At 39.8% G+C, this 15,970-nt stretch overlaps 1 protein-coding gene across 2 annotated transcripts; it reads right to left on the reverse strand.

The window, feature by feature from the left end:
- Nucleotides 1-594: 594 nt before the first annotated feature.
- On the reverse strand, nucleotides 595-15,942 carry kiaa0319l (KIAA0319-like ortholog). 2 transcript variants are annotated; one of them, XM_057354325.1, is made up of 22 exons: nucleotides 15,801-15,942; nucleotides 13,944-14,064; nucleotides 13,724-13,856; nucleotides 11,151-11,485; nucleotides 10,647-10,884; nucleotides 10,351-10,449; nucleotides 9,796-9,893; nucleotides 9,627-9,714; nucleotides 9,453-9,545; nucleotides 9,125-9,257; nucleotides 8,480-8,708; nucleotides 8,161-8,284; nucleotides 7,935-8,067; nucleotides 7,650-7,798; nucleotides 6,885-7,036; nucleotides 4,277-4,415; nucleotides 4,015-4,174; nucleotides 3,752-3,894; nucleotides 3,537-3,659; nucleotides 3,355-3,445; nucleotides 3,180-3,283; nucleotides 595-1,983 (listed from the first exon to the last, which is right to left on the reverse strand). In XM_057354325.1, exons 3-22 carry the CDS (start codon nucleotides 13,833-13,835, stop codon nucleotides 1,790-1,792), a joined length of 2,937 nt encoding a protein of 978 aa, XP_057210308.1. In that variant the 5' UTR covers nucleotides 13,836-13,856; nucleotides 13,944-14,064; nucleotides 15,801-15,942; the 3' UTR covers nucleotides 595-1,789. The 2 variants fall into 2 exon arrangements, with proteins under 2 accessions (XP_057210308.1, XP_057210309.1); XM_057354326.1 differs by having other exon boundaries at nucleotides 3,180-3,268; nucleotides 15,801-15,940.
- Nucleotides 15,943-15,970: the final 28 nt, after the last annotated feature.

Consider the following 15,970-nt stretch of genomic DNA (forward strand, 5'->3'; position numbering starts at 1 on the left):
CTGCATTGGCTTTGAAGGCAATATTTATAAGCAGAGCCACAAATCTGACATCCGGTTTAAATCCCTACAATGCATGTCATCACAATTATGCAACCAGTAATAAAGGGACACGAGTTTATCAGTATGTTTTAAAGGACATCACTGGATTATTTAATACTCTTGACAAATTGAGTTTAATTACAGTTGTTTACAGTAATTACAGTGTTTCCCAAAGGTTTTTGTCAATGAAGCCCGAGGTTCCCAACAAACCGGAAACATGATACTTTAAACTTCTATTATTATTGTACATATATTGTTCTCTACCATCAAAAAAAGAAACAAAAAGTTTTAAGATTTTCGCACCTCTAATCTGAACCTAATCTAACAGGTCATAATAAAAAGAGCTAATGGACTGTTGCAAGTTCAAAACTCCACTAAAGACAGTAAACTTGAGGTTTGGTTCTTGCATTTCTATTGGTGGAAATTGGTGGCCTCAGCCACTCACTTCCCTATAAGGTAAAGTTTACATAATTGTGTGCATTCTTAATAGAGGTCTTCCTAAAAACCAAAAACATTAAGGTCAGAAAAAGAGTGTAATAATAATAATAATAATAAGACAGCTGTAAATATATTTTATTTACTCCAGTTGTTTTAGAACAAGTCACACGAAACAGACAATGCTTTTCTAAAAACAATCAACAAAAAAATATTAATAAAAATGAAAAAACTAAATCACTTCATTTTTACAGTCTGTGGCATAGAAGGGAACTTAAATACTCGTGCATTCACAAGAATGTGCAAGATGAGTGGGACAGGGACACCCCTAGTTAACATTCAGCCCTTTCACAAAAAAAAAAAACATCTCAAAAGGATGCCTCAGCTCAAAAGGATGAACAAAACAAACAGTAACAATTCAAGCCAGGTGTAACAGAACATGTGTTTAAGATTTACTGCTTAAGAGAGATTAAAAACTGACATGAGGGTTGAGATAAGGAGCAAACCAGACCTCATTCTCTTACCCATTCACAAAACCAGCAACAACATGATTGGTTCCAGTGTAACATCCAATGCAAACTTCAGTGCAGGATAAGATCCTGCAGCATTTCCTATTATGCTGCAGAATTCACAGCTCAGATCATCTGCTGGTGCTTAAAGTGGCAGAAATCCACCTCTAACATACATATGGCCACTAGGTTGCAGAAACACAAAGTAGCATACGCACAATTCAATACATGCAAACTATAAAAAAGTAACCACATTTTTCTCATGCAGTCAATGTGCCATTGTGGGTACCACTCTCTGATCTCTGCATTATTGTTAGGAGTTAAAAAACAAAAACAAATGAATAGAAGTGCCAGGCAGTGTTTGGAAGCCTTGTGTGAGGAACAGTGAAGCAGGCTCAGCTATCCTCAGTGTGATGTTTTTTCCACCTGAGCATCACTTTTCTTCGAGAGCTACACTGCAGTGCTCAACCCTTTCCAGTTATGACCTGTATATATAGTGTCTTTCTCTGCAGTTATGCAGATACATTCTCATTGTCTTCTGAGGTGCACATCAATACAGATGTGGCAGAATGACAGAATCCAAGGAAAAATGTCCCTGTTACTATGACAATTTCTGTCTCCTCCCACCATTTGTGTGTGCACACATTTTTATTTTGGCTCATAGTGGGCTGGGATTCAACCCGAAGGTGCAGTTTCAGAGGTCATCCTGAAGTCCTGCAAGTCCCTCATGAAATAAAACTAAAGTTGGACGTGGATGAGGGGTGAACAGTGCGGTTGGTGCAATAACGAGAGGTTTGGTTTGTATGCTAAAGAAGCTCCTCCCTTTGCTTTTTAGGTTTATGAGGACCTTGGCCGTTACGAAGAGATCCGTTTTGTGGTGGCAGGAGTTTTCCTCGCTCTCGGTCGGACCAGGGGATGCCCGCCTGGCCGTCATCACTTTCCAGATCGGAATCTGAGCGCATGAGCGCAGATGTTGGAACTGAGAGCGGCTTCATGCGACCTGGATAAGCATGAAAAAGACAGGTTGATGTACTGTTGTTATGGGAGACTTTTTCATCCAGTCTTAACTATAACAATTGATTTAATTCTTATTTAGTTTATTGAAAAGTTACATATACATACATATACTTATATTCTGCAAATTTTGTTTTGTTTATCAAAATAATGAAACATTATTTATTCTTTACTCATGTTTACTTTAAAGCAGTGCTCTCAAACTAGGTACTATAGTGTTTGTACCTTACAATAGTAAAAAAGTGTACTACAGTATATACATTTATTAAGGCTTATACTACATTTCTGTATATAAAAAGTATACTACAGTATAGTGTAACTACTATAGTCCACTACAGCATACTCAATTTACTACAGTTTAGACATGAAATACTATAGTATACTGCAGTATTGTTTCATGTGGGTTACCACAAAATGTGCTAATCAAATTCTGGTTAAAGATGATACAATATATATTGCATTTGTAATCTGTGACACTGCATACTTTTTTACAAATGACATCAAAGTGTGTATCAGGAGCAACATAGTCAGTTCACAAATCTTTTTGTAGTAAAATTCATAATTATATTTTAGATTATAGATAGATATTTTGAAAAGTGGATTTAGCCTAAACCACGGCCCCCCTGCAATACCGCTGAAGTCCAATGGGAGGCAGCAGCCCACAGTTTGGGAAGCACTGCTATAAAGGAAAAGTTTACCTAAAAATCAAAATTGTGTTATTTTTTACTCACCCACATGACGTTCAATGTTTTAAGACCAAAATAACGAGTTAAATCAATATATTCTCCTCTTCAAAAAAAAATCAATTGAGCCACTACACGTGGATGGACCAATTTAACGATGTCTTTAGTACTTTTCTGGACCTTGAGAACAATTATAACCATGAAGTCTATGAGGAGGCCTTGAAATCTCTCGGATGTCCCTAAAATATCTTTATTTGTGTTCCGAAGATGCCGGGAGGTCTTAAAACATGTTGAACGTCATGTGGGTGAGTAAAAAAAAACACAATTTTGATTTTGAGGTGAACTTTTCTTTTGAAGAACCCACATACATTCAACAATATTCCAATAAATGGAAGAGTATTTTCTATTAAAAGCATGATAATACAACTGAAGAAGAGCAGAATGTTGGTGTAAATCTCTAATACTTGAAATATTTTCGAATGGATAATAGATTTATTACCAGTTTTAGGTAACTGTAACTCCAGAGTCTCTTGTTCATCTTCATCCAGCATTCTATAGCGGCTCTTTCGTCTCACTTTGCCTTTTCGTCTGCACAGAGTAAACCTTTTGAATAAATGTGACAATCACATAATATAAATAAACTCACAACAATTTATCAGCATTCCAACTCCTACCTTCTACAGCAGCACACCACACCCCAGATGACAGTAGCTATAGCAACCACGATCATGAATGATGCTATTGTCACATACAATACACTCCATTCTAAAAAAACACATCCAAAAAACAAACTAATCAGCAAAAGGTCAATAAGGTGCTTTTAATAGCTTTCTTCCACGATGGCTGTTTTGCTTACCGCAGTTGCTCTCGGCATCCCCAAAATAAGTTCTGATCAAATTCTCCATCCAGAACGGATGGCAAACACAACGTCTGGTAAAAGTGTCACATTCCCCGTGACTGGAGCAGTTCAGCTGGCAGACTGGGGCAAAGGCACAAAGTCAACAAGAGACCAGAGCTTGGACAATAAAAACAGCAGTAAATGGGGCATTTAATGAAAACTTTAATACACACCAACTGTGTCCACCCGCCGGGCCTTAAAGATTAGGAAGTCATTTTTTTGCTTGCGAAGTTTGTTGCGAAGTTCCATAGCAACACTGTGGCCAGACAACGGGGGACGTCCAGGGCCTCCAGACACCAGAAAAACCAAGCGGGTGCTGAAAATGCAGTGTGATATTGCAAAAGTTAAGGTGAATCAAACCAGTGTAAAATGAGCATTAAGTTTCACACTGCAGTGCTTAAAATAAATTCCAGTGCTTGAGCTAATCTAAACTGACCTGTGCTCATTGAAGGCGCTAATCTCTCGCACAGTGATGTCACTGTCCAGGACGCCCAGCAGGACGCCGACCTGTCTGATCAACATGTCCTTCTGTCTGAGAGACACCTGTGCCACACTAGCCTCTAGGATCAGTTCCACAAAATCTCGCTCATAAACATCTGACAAAGAACACAAGGAGATAAAAAAGCCATTTTTTTTACAATTTATGGCACACATGAAACGTGTTTTTTTTTTAACATTTCTATTTTTTTAACACAGACCTGGTCGAACTTCTACAGTGCCTCTGTCAGTTCTCGTCTTCCCTTTGCTGTCTGTAACTGTCAATGTGAAGGTGTACTTCCCTGCAACCAGATTCCCAAGAAACAGCACTGCCTGGTGGTCAGAGTTATTTAGAACATCCTGCAAGGGAAACAAATGGGGAACAAAGCCACATTTAATTTAATCCCAATGAAAGATCTTCATGAAGGTGGAGTTATCTTTAGACAATATAATAGTTTTATATATATATAAGAAAACTGCTATAATAAGCAGCCCCACTTATTTAATCACTATGAATGTAATCTGAATGCATGAAGCATAACCAATATGAATTAAAGTGGAAATGAACCATCCAGTCAAGTTAACATTATTTATTAAATAGGTTTCCACTTCAATCAAAAATGATATAGTAAACCAGATTAATGTGACCATTTAAAAGAAAAAATGATGCCTTTTATCGGTTTTGTAGCAAGGGCGCCGCCATCTTGCAGTACCGCTGACGTCACCGGGTTGGTTGGCTTCCCCGAGTTCATCAGACACAATGGGAGAGAAACTGTTAAATACAGGACAGTGGAGGACATTTAGGGAAAGATAACAGTTGAGACCGTGGAACATGGGCACTGTAAAGCCACGGGATTATCAGAGGAAATATTAATTATTAATTAATAAAAATTGAAAAGGGGTGTGTCTTTTATAGAAGTTTACCAACATATACATATTTGAATAAATGCATTAAATTTCACATTTAAATGCATTACTCTACTTGATGTATAACAGATATACTTTAAATACATTTAACCCTATCATCCAGGAGTTTTGATTAAAATCCTGTTGTGTATTTCGCCAGAATAGCGGTCTGATGCAGCATCTGAGCACTGATAACACTATACTGTATACACAATTCAACGTGCAAGAAACAGTTTGGCGTAGTGTTGATGTGTTTATTAGTAGACTGCGTTATTTACGGTTCAGACCTTCGTGTAATGGAATAAAATCGACGCGCTATCACTTGAAGCTGTTGCGGTGGAGGGGACACATGAATAAACACATGTAAGTTAAGTATGAGTGTGTGGATGTGCGCTTATCCAGTGCTGATGATCACACATACACAATACACGTGGACGGACGCTTTAACAAAAAACGTGGCGCAAATGTTATGAAGTGAAGCGGGTAAATATATGAAACGGTTAATGTTGGTATTTAAACGATCTTGCTTTTACTCATGAGCCTGAACAGTAGCGGAGCAATAAGCTGGCAGTTCACTTTGTCCGTGTGCTTAAGAGTGATGGGTTGTTCTTGAACGATTCGTTCATTTTGAAAGAATCTTTAATGTGTCTCGGGAAGAACGAGTCGTCTCGGGGAGTGATTCGTCCAGTCGCGCAACATTCTATGGGTCCTGTGACAAAAGAATGAACGACTCGAACCCGAAGACTCGAGAGGTGAACTAATCAATTCTCTTTCCGGCTCTGACTGCATTGGTAAAGCGTAGGGGGCTGTCACGTGATGAACGAACGACTCAAACCCGAAGACTCGAGAGGTGAACTAATCAATTCTCTTTCCGGCTCTGACTGCATTGGTTTAGCTTACGAAGCTGTCATGTCGTGAACGAACGAGTCAAACTCGAGGACTTGTCAGATAAGAGGTGTGGTGAGCTAATCATAGACTAAAGACCCAGGTAAACAATGAATTAATCTTTTCTGTTTCTTATAGCATTATAGTTTTGTATTGTTTGTAATGTGATCAACGTTTGCATAAGTAGTAGATGTGTTAGGAAAGTAACATGTAACATTTTAATTATATTTTGCTAAAATGAACGAAATGAACGATATGACTCGAAAAAAGATTTGTTCATTTTGCTGAATGAGACTCAAAGGTCCGAGTCAGTAAAATGATCCGAACTTCCCATCACTAGTGCTTAAACGGATCAAGCACACGTGAATGAAGCGATATAACTCAGTATTTCGCTTCCTTCACACATGCTCTGCTGCTCAGTGCCTATCCGAGGGCTCTTTCAGTGCCGCTGTCCTTTGCATTAACACGGTGAAACTCATTTTTACAGGAGCAACATAGTGCTCTAGTCCGTGTGCGTCTGCTTAAACAGAGAACGCGTGAATGAAGGTTATAACTTAGTATTCAGTATTTCACTTGCTAAATAGTAGTAATGCATTTAAATGTGTAATTTAATATTTTTATTCAAATATGTCTAGGTTGGTAAACTTCTATGAAAGACAATAACACTTTTCAATTTTTATTAATTTCTCATTTTCTAACTGTAAATATTTCCTCTGATAATCCCGTGGCTTTACAGTTTCCATGTTTCACGGTCTCAACTGTTATCTTTCCCTATATGTCCTCCACTTTTAACAGTTTCTCTCCCATTGTGTCTGATGAACTCGGGGAATCCAACCAACCCGATGACGTCAGCAGTACTGCAAGATGGCGGCGCCCTTGCTACAAAATCCATACAAAGGCATCCCTTTTTCTTTTAAATGGTCACACTAATCTGGTTTACTATATCATTTTTGTATAAAGGGGGATCCTATTTAATAAATAATGTTAACTTGACTGGATGGTTCATTTCCACTTTAAGCTCAGTCAAAGAGAACTGACCCCCGCAGCTGGACTGCTGTCCACACGTGTCCAGAGGTAACTGATCCCACCCTTATCGTCAGATGACCGTGAACCATCAAGAACTGCTGTGCGGATGGGCAGAGAGATGGGAGGACTGGACAGCACTTTGGCGATTGGCGGCTGGTCATCCTCTGAATTAAGAAATGCAAAACAGCAATGATGCAGTGTCGCAGATGAAAGCTTGATTTAAAGGAACAGTACACCCAAAAATGAAAATTCTGTCTTCATTTCCTCATCCTCAAGTTGTTCCAAATCTGTATAAATATCTTTGTTCTGATGAACACAGAAAAATATATTAGGGAAAGTGTTTGTAACCAAACAGTTCTTGGCCACCATTGACTAACATAGTGGGGGAAATTGCTTTATATTTGTTCCGTTAAACACAAAAGAAGATATTTTGAAGAATGTAGGAAAGCAAAGAGTTCTGGGGCACATTTGACTACCACTATAATTTTCCTGCTATGTCAATGGTGTCCAAGAATTGTTTGGTTACAAGCATTCTTCCAAATATCTTTTCTCTGAGTTCATCATAACAAAGACATTTATACAGATTTGGAACAACTAGAGGGTGAGTAAATGATGACAGAATTTTTATTTTTGGGTGACCTGTCGTTTTAAATCTGGAGTTGCATTAGGAAGTTTTTTAATAATTAGAAAATTTATACCAGAAGACATGCACATGCAAATGCGCTCTCACTTTCTCTCTCACATACACAAATCTTTATAGCATTTAAACCTACAAACCTTCTCTGACAATGACTGACACGGTGTCGAAATTCTCCAGCTTCCTTTCATCCGTCACCGTCAGCATGAAAATGTACTCGCCCTCTTGCAGTCCAATCACCGTGGCAACTGCAGTGTCTGCATTTTCAATTTTCACCCCTTCTGGGCCCCTGTGTCATCATTTAAAACTTTATATAAAGTCTTGATCTAAATTGATGACATTACCCAGACATTACACATCTAAACAACAAAATGAAAAGCTTTTTATAATATGACCTAATTCATTTATACACATGAGCAACTAACATTGTTTTTGTCCAGTGGTATGTTGAAATTTTTTGGTCGTCGCTGCTTTTACTTCCATCCAGCGTGGTGCGATCGACGGGCAGTGTCAGTTCCTTATCAGGGCCTGCATCTGCTACAGGGGGCTTGTTATTCTCTGGAAGAAAAATGAATCAGAATATGCTCAAGCACAAACAGCAGTTTCACATGGGCAGAGAGTTACTCATAAAGCACCATGGTCTGCAAATACCTGGCTGGACAATGACAGTGACCTGAGCTGTGTCTTGCTGCCCCGACGAGTCAGTGACGGTTAGCTGAAAGGTGTAGTCACCTTCTTGCATGGCTGAAAGCTGCAGGATGGGCGTCCTCACACCCTAAAAAGAACAAAACAAAAGTAACTCACTAATCCACTCACTGACAAACTCACAATCAAAACAGAAACAGTCACAATGTGCTTGTCATGATATAAAGGAGTCAAAGGTCCCACACACGTTTTTCTGTGACAACCCCTTTAAATCACATGGCTGATATATTGAATCACTTAAAATGCCATTGCTGCGTTTCTATACCTGCATCTCCACCACCTTGCCTGTAATTTCAGGACTGAGCGACCACTCATAGGACAGATTATCATGGTCATCAGTGCTCTGGTTGCCGTAGAGTGTGATATAGTTGCGTGGCAGTGTGATGACCTGGTTGGGTCCAGGATTAGCCGTAGGCCGGTAGTCTGTGGCCTTGTTGACTAACAACATGGCTTGAGTTGAATTCTGAGCTCCATCTGAGTCAGTCACTGTGAGACTGTATAGAGAACAAAAAGGGAACAGTATAACAAATCTTAATTAAAGTAAAAATAAAGTTGTACTGTGTATTTTTTAAATGCTAAAATACACTTTGGGTGGGTTTTTCCATTTGCCTGACCAATGGCAGATTGGTGACTGACTGTTTGAGAATTTCATTTGGAGGTGTTAGTGCTGCAAAACACACTAGGGCTCACGTGTTGTTTATTTTTTTCCTGTCTGTAAACGGTGCACAGACAGTATGTCAGGTAAAAACATTGAATGTTGTCCAAATAACGCAAGTGTAAAGTTTGCTGAAGAAAGACTGGTTTGCCAGGTTCTGCAATACATATCCAATGATTATCTGAAGGCAGAGCCTAAAGTAAAAGAGAAACGTCAGTGATGTTGAGTTGGAAGATGGGAGAAGATATACTGTACCTAAAGGTGTAGTTACCAGGAACCAGGCCTGTGAGAGTGAGAAAATCTGTATCACCCGAGGCCTTTTCTTCTCGTAGTGGTCCCTTCACCTCCTCCCAATGCCACAACACCACTTTATCATCATCTGTACTCTCTGATGTGAAATACACAGATCATTTCTATATTTATGAATAGATATCTCAAAAAAAAACTAGAGATTCATCATTGCACAGTCATCATTTAGTATTGATTTTAGTATTTTTTAGCTTTATACTATAAATATAATAAAATGCTATTATTGCAACCATAAAAAAATGGATTAATAAAGGACAAGAATTCCGTTACGCACGACTGCCATCAATCACAGTGGAGCTTGTTGGTAAGGAGATCTCCTGGTACTTCGGAGAAACCACGGCAACAGGTGGCTTGTTCACTCGTGGCTCTGTAGAAACAGGAAATTCAGGTTTTGCTCACTTTTTTTTGTGATAGTTAGAACACAACATTTAATATTGCAGTCAGTTACCTGGTTTGACAGTAACGTTGACGTATCCTTCCCCATGAGCACCATCACCATCCACCACTACCTCAAACTCATACAGACCTACTGTGAGCTAAAGGGAAACATTTAACAAATAAAATTTCAAATATTAGGAACTTTTAGTATAATACGCGTTACTAGGTTATATAATTACCTTACTGAGCTTGAGGGTTTTACTGTGTTTACCCTCCATCTCTCCACTGTAGTCTTTTGGATGTGTCCTCAAACGCCAGTCAAAGACGTAGTTGGTACCTAAAGAAACAAAGAGTACACAAAACAAATCACAAAACATGATTCAGAAAAATTACCTTTATACATTTCTTTGTTCTGTTGAACACAAAAGATCCGGGGCACTTTTGACACCATGGTAGTCAATGGTGGCCAAGAACTGTTTGGTTACAAGCATTTTTCCAAACATCTTTCTCTGTGTTCATCAGAACAAAGAAATTTATACAGATTTGAAACAACTTGAGGGTGAGTAAATGATGACAGAAGTTTTATTTTTGGGTGAACTGTTCCTAATATAATCAATTATGGTTGTCCAAATTTTACTACACAGTAAACGTGGCCAAAAGATTCACGATGCCAATATTATTGCAATTCATACTAAATGTGTTTTTTAAAGAAATACATTAAATGTTATGTTACATTTATCTTTAATTAGTTTACTTTGTGTTCTCAAAGGACTGGGTGCAGTTTTATGCACTACCTGAAGGGGATGCTGGCACCACAAAAGCGTTCAGCTCCACCTCGCTGCGCGGCAGAGTGACCTCCACATTCTGACCGGCAGACACGACCAGTTCCCTCACTGTTACATAAAACATACAGCACTAAACAAAGGTTTCACAGACAAACCTGCTTTGTGAAACAGACCGTTGATTAGAATATAACATTTTGCTAGTGGATTTTGTAACACCAAATGTTTACTTAGTCGGCAAACTCAGGAGAATGGTGGTTAACACAAACAGTGCCTGACATGTAATAATGGATGGAAACATATTGTACCAGCTGGTGCTGTTGGTGTGGTCACTGAATGGGTGTCAGACGGGGATTCTGGTGACTGATTGCTGTTGTTGGATGCTGAATGATCCACAGGGTCCGCTGTTGAATTGTGCTCGGAGGCCGAGAGAGCTGTCTGTTCTTCCCTGCCAGCGGTGGACAGATGGGAGGTTTGACTTTCTGTATGTAGAGGGGCCGGACCATTGGCTGTGGTCAGTGATGCTGTGGGTCTAGGAGACCGGTCCTGTAAGGGTGATAATATCAGTGTACAGCACTATACAAAATTTTCTGTCTACTGTCTACTTAGCTAACATCCTAAACATCACTAATAAGAGACTGATTTAAAATGTCCTATATAGGCATGAGTTAAGCACGTAAGGATCAAAACTATAAACATAAAAATACATTGTGCAATGCATATGGTTTAGAAATCAAAACCTAGTAAGTTGTCTCTAAAGAAGCGCTGGTTGCTGGAACAGAGCTAAAATATGACTTGTCCATGCATCTTACCTGATCTGTCTCCCTGATCTCCCTGACATTCTGAACGTGGCGAACTTTCCTCCTCCTGCGCATCCTCTTGTTAAGCTGCTGTAAAAGTCCCAGAGATTCTATATTTGGCTGAGGGAGAGACATAATGGAGCAGCCGTCCGTCCTAGTACAGGACAGTAACACGCAGCGTCCGCCGAGGCTCCACACAGCACCGCAGGTGGGCTTCATACAGCAGGATTCCCAGCATCGAGGTCCCCCCTGATCCACCGCTAGTGCCTGCCAACCCAGCCCGATGACGCTGCTCCAGTGGATACCCAACACGCCTCCCGTTACTGTGCATATGCTGGACGATACCCCTTAGAGATACACACAAGGGAAAAAGAGCAGTGAATAAAAGGGGATGAGTGGATATACACTCACCTAAAGGATTATTAGGAACACCATACTAATACGGTGTTTGACCCCCTTTCGCCTTCAGAACTGCCTTAATTCTACGTGGCATTGATTCAACAAGGTGCTGAAAGCATTCTTTAGAAATGTTGGCCCATATTGATAGGATAGCATCTTGCAGTTGATGGAGATTTGTGGGATGCACATCCAGGGCACGAAGCTCCCGTTCCACCACATCCCAAAGATGTTCTATCGGGTTGAGATCTGGTGACTGTGGGGGCCATTCTAGTACAGTGAACTCATTGTCATGTTCAAGAAACCAATTTGAAATGATTCGAGCTTTGTGACATGGTGCATTATCCTGCTGGAAGTAGCCATTAGAGGATGGGTACATGGTGGTCATAAAGGGATGGACATGGTCAGAAACAATGCTCAGGTAGGCCGTGGCATTTAAACGATGCCCAATTGGCACTAAGGGGCCTAAAGTGTGCCAAGAAAACATCCCCCACACCATTACACCACCACCACCAGCCTGCACAGTGGTAACAAGGCATGATGGATCCATGTTCTCATTCTGTTTACGCCAAATTCTGACTCTACCATTTGAATGTCTCAACAGAAATCGAGACTCATCAGACCAGGCAACATTTTTCCAGTCTTCAACTGTCCAATTTTGGTGAGCTCGTGCAAATTGTAGCCTCTTTTTCCTATTTGTAGTGGAGATGAGTGGTACCCGGTGGGGTCTTCTGCTGTTGTAGCCCATCAGCATCAAGGTTGTGCGTGTTGTGGCTTCACAAATGCTTTGCTGCATACCTCGGTTGTAACGAGTGGTTATTTCAGTCAAAGTTGCTCTTCTATCAGCTTGAATCAGTCGGCCCATTCTCCTCTGACCTCTAGCATCAACAAGGCATTTTCGCCCACAGGACTGCTGCATACTGGATGTTTTTCCCTTTTCACACCATTCTTTGTAAACCCTAGAAATGGTTGTGCGTGAAAATCCCAGTATCTGAGCAGATTGTGAAATACTCAGACCGGCCCGTCTGGCACCAACAACCATGCCACGCTCAAAATTGCTTAAATCACCTTTCTTTCCCATTCTGACATTCAGTTTGGAGTTCAGGAGATTGTCTTGACCAGGACCACACCCCTAAATGCATTGAAGCAACTGCCATGTGATTGGTTGATTAGATAATTGCATTAATGAGAAATTGAACAGGTGTTCCTAATAATCCTTTAGGTGAGTGTACATTGGCATGCTATGCACAGTGGTATATTACACAAAGCCATGGACATATGAGTATTATACATAGTACAAATCTATGGCATTAAAGGGATAGTTCACCCAAAAATGAAAATTCTGTCATCATTTACTCACCCTCTTGTCATTTTAAACATGCATAGCTTTCTTTCTTTTGCAGAACACAAAAGAAGATATTTTGAAGAATGTTTGTAACCAAACACATTGGTACCCATTGACTTGCACTGGTTTTGTGTCTGCTCGATAGAAGTAAATGGGTACCAACCTTGTTCGACTGTATGCAATGAGATATCAGAGAAAATGTATTAACATTTATTAAAACATCCCCTGGGAGAACAACATGTATGTAAATCCCATGCATTTGTCCTCAATGTTTTCCCATGCCACCCCAACACTAGGCTGTTTATGATACAGGTCGCCAACACTGACTTGTGTACAATTACCCGTTAGGAAAACAGGATGTCAGAGTGCAGAGTAATCCACCCCCTTTCCCGATCCCTTCATAGACACTGTTTTGTCTCCGCAGACTGTTACCATGGCAACATATAGTAGCTTATTATGGCATGGCAGTGAAACTTAAACTGCAAGACACAGTTGGAAGCCCCAACCGTGCGGATTTTCTTTTTGAGGGTGGGACACACTATAGGCCTGTTTTGTGATTGTCAGCCTTTGTGACATTGAACACAGAGTGCCCATTATGTGTTTAACAATGCCCACAAATCAGTGCCATCACACCTGAACTTAACAAGCATGCAAACAACAAATAACATATCCAAAAGTTAAAGATAGTCCTTTTTCAGCAACAGTGTGGAGAGGCGTTTAACTTTATTTAGCCACACATTTATTCACTTTCATGGCATTGATTATGAGTTATTTCATACAAAGGTCACAGATGTCAAGTAAAAAGTGATCTCTTTAGCTATATACTGTATATACTAATACTTACCAGAGGCAGAGCAGAGAAAATACAGACTGCCCAGGAACAGGGAGGGACACTGAACCGGCCATTTCCAAAGAGAAGAATTCCACCTGTGCATCCGAAGCTCTGCACTGGGCATCTTTTAACTATGAGCAAGAACCTGGAATAAGACAAAAACAGTCCATGTATCTGCCCCAAAGGAACACAAACCTACAAATGGGTAATGTCAATGAATGTCTGAATGTACCTTTGCCCAGACTGGGTACAGAATTCACAGTAATAGACAGAGGTGAAAGACTCGGGATGCAAGCAGATAAATAAAAAGACGTCCAACCAAACACCTCCAGAAGACACATGGCACCACAACACTGCAGGAAACACAGGGGTCATGATTCTGATCTTATTGAAGAAAAAGCTGTAGCCTTCATATTTGACAACATCATCAACTGCCAAACTTCTAAAATATTCTCATCTGTATCTGTGTGTATAGACATTGACTACCATTATATAACCATTTAATTTACAGTCATCTCAGCTGTCCACAGTTAAGGAAGGGAGTGCAAAGTCAGCCAGTCACTATCATAAGATAAACCTGCAATGAGCTTTACATGGCTGCTTACATATTTAGCAAACATAGGCGGTTTCATCTGACGCACATGCCTGGCCCAAAGTTAACCTCCGGTCTGTTTTTGTCTGGGTAGTGGCTAATAATATAACTAATTTATATTACTGTTAGTATTTATTAATATTTTATGTAAGGGATAATGTACAGGCAGCCGGTTGTTACCGCAGAAATAAGCCCCAACAATGTGATCAGAAGCGTGCATGCGCAGAAACGTGTGTTTATGATGTTGCTTTGAAACTATCTATATATAGACGTGAAATATGTGTAATCATGTTTACAATAAACCGAAGTCATGACCTTCAAACAATGCTGCATTTTAGAGAAAATCTTTGTTAAAGGAAGTCAGACACAAAGCAAACAAAATGAAACCTCATTCTTCAGCAGCTGTTGATTGAGAAGAAGTGAAACTGTTTATATGAGTTTTGATCAAAGTAAAAGTGCACAACTGATATACAGTTACCATGAGGGATTTTGGCTACATGGTTGTCATCTAAAGATAAAAAAGATTATGTTTCACACAAATGAAAAAAAAAAAACTCAATTTTCTATTTTAAACTATTTCCATTTGGGTGTATGAGAATAACCATTTACCACTAAAGATCACTCACATTTTACACATTTTATGCATTTCGGTCTTTAAAAAATACTAACAGAGTTGTTAGAAGCACACTGGCCTTGATGTCATGATAGACAGGCAAGACTGTCAAACAAATTATTCAGGGGTTATCAGATGCCGCTCAACGCACCAGGCACGTAAATGGTTTATGACAGCTGAAGGTGACGCAGAGCATTTGAAACAGGACACACGGAGCTGGCATGAGAAAAAGTCAAGAAACACGCAGGTGATATTGATCCAATCTTGCAAACTGTCACCGCTGGCCAGCTCAAACACGGTATAACAAACTGGTTAAATAGTACTAAATCCTGCAGGGCAGACGGTCAACGCAAGCGTATGTTTGGTTAGGAATGACAAACTTTAACTGTCACAAAAATACATTTCTTTGTCGAAAAACATGAAAAGGATAGCATCTTAAAATGCAGTCCACATAATAATACAATTAAACATTCAACAATTATATTAAAAATCTTAGGTGTTTGAATATTATATTGCGCTTAAATTGTCCATGTCCCTGTTGCCATTCACGAAAAACGCACTATTTAATACACGACTCAACGCGCACATCACATCACGCGCTAGTGCACCGTCACAAAAAAAAGATGAAGATGTCACGTTTAGTCGACAGTCTTTATTATGTCGGTTTTTTTAAACACGTTAGTTAGAAGCTCGCGGGTATAAGAGACGTTTCTGGCATTTAACGAAGGAGAATCAGGGGACAGGTTGCTAACAGCTGTTCCTGTATTGGCTACAACAACTGGATATGAAATAATTTACGAATGACAGAACATCACGCGACCTCGCTCTGTATTAAACAATACCTTGCACTCATAGACAGCGGAGGACAACACAATGTCACTCACCTGCCCAGTGTCAGTCAGATTACAGCAGCGCAAAATGACATTACAGCCTTACAGTAGAAGCCGTTTTCATCTAGATCTGAGTCGGTCTCGGTAATCTCCAGCAATTACACCATACACCTTCACACGGAAACAGACCAATGCGATGCATTTCATTTCCGCCCCGCAAATAC

The sequence above is a fragment of the Triplophysa rosa genome, linkage group LG16 (genome assembly GCF_024868665.1).
Source record: "Triplophysa rosa linkage group LG16, Trosa_1v2, whole genome shotgun sequence".
In the NCBI taxonomy this organism is placed as follows: Eukaryota; Metazoa; Chordata; class Actinopteri; order Cypriniformes; family Nemacheilidae; genus Triplophysa; species Triplophysa rosa.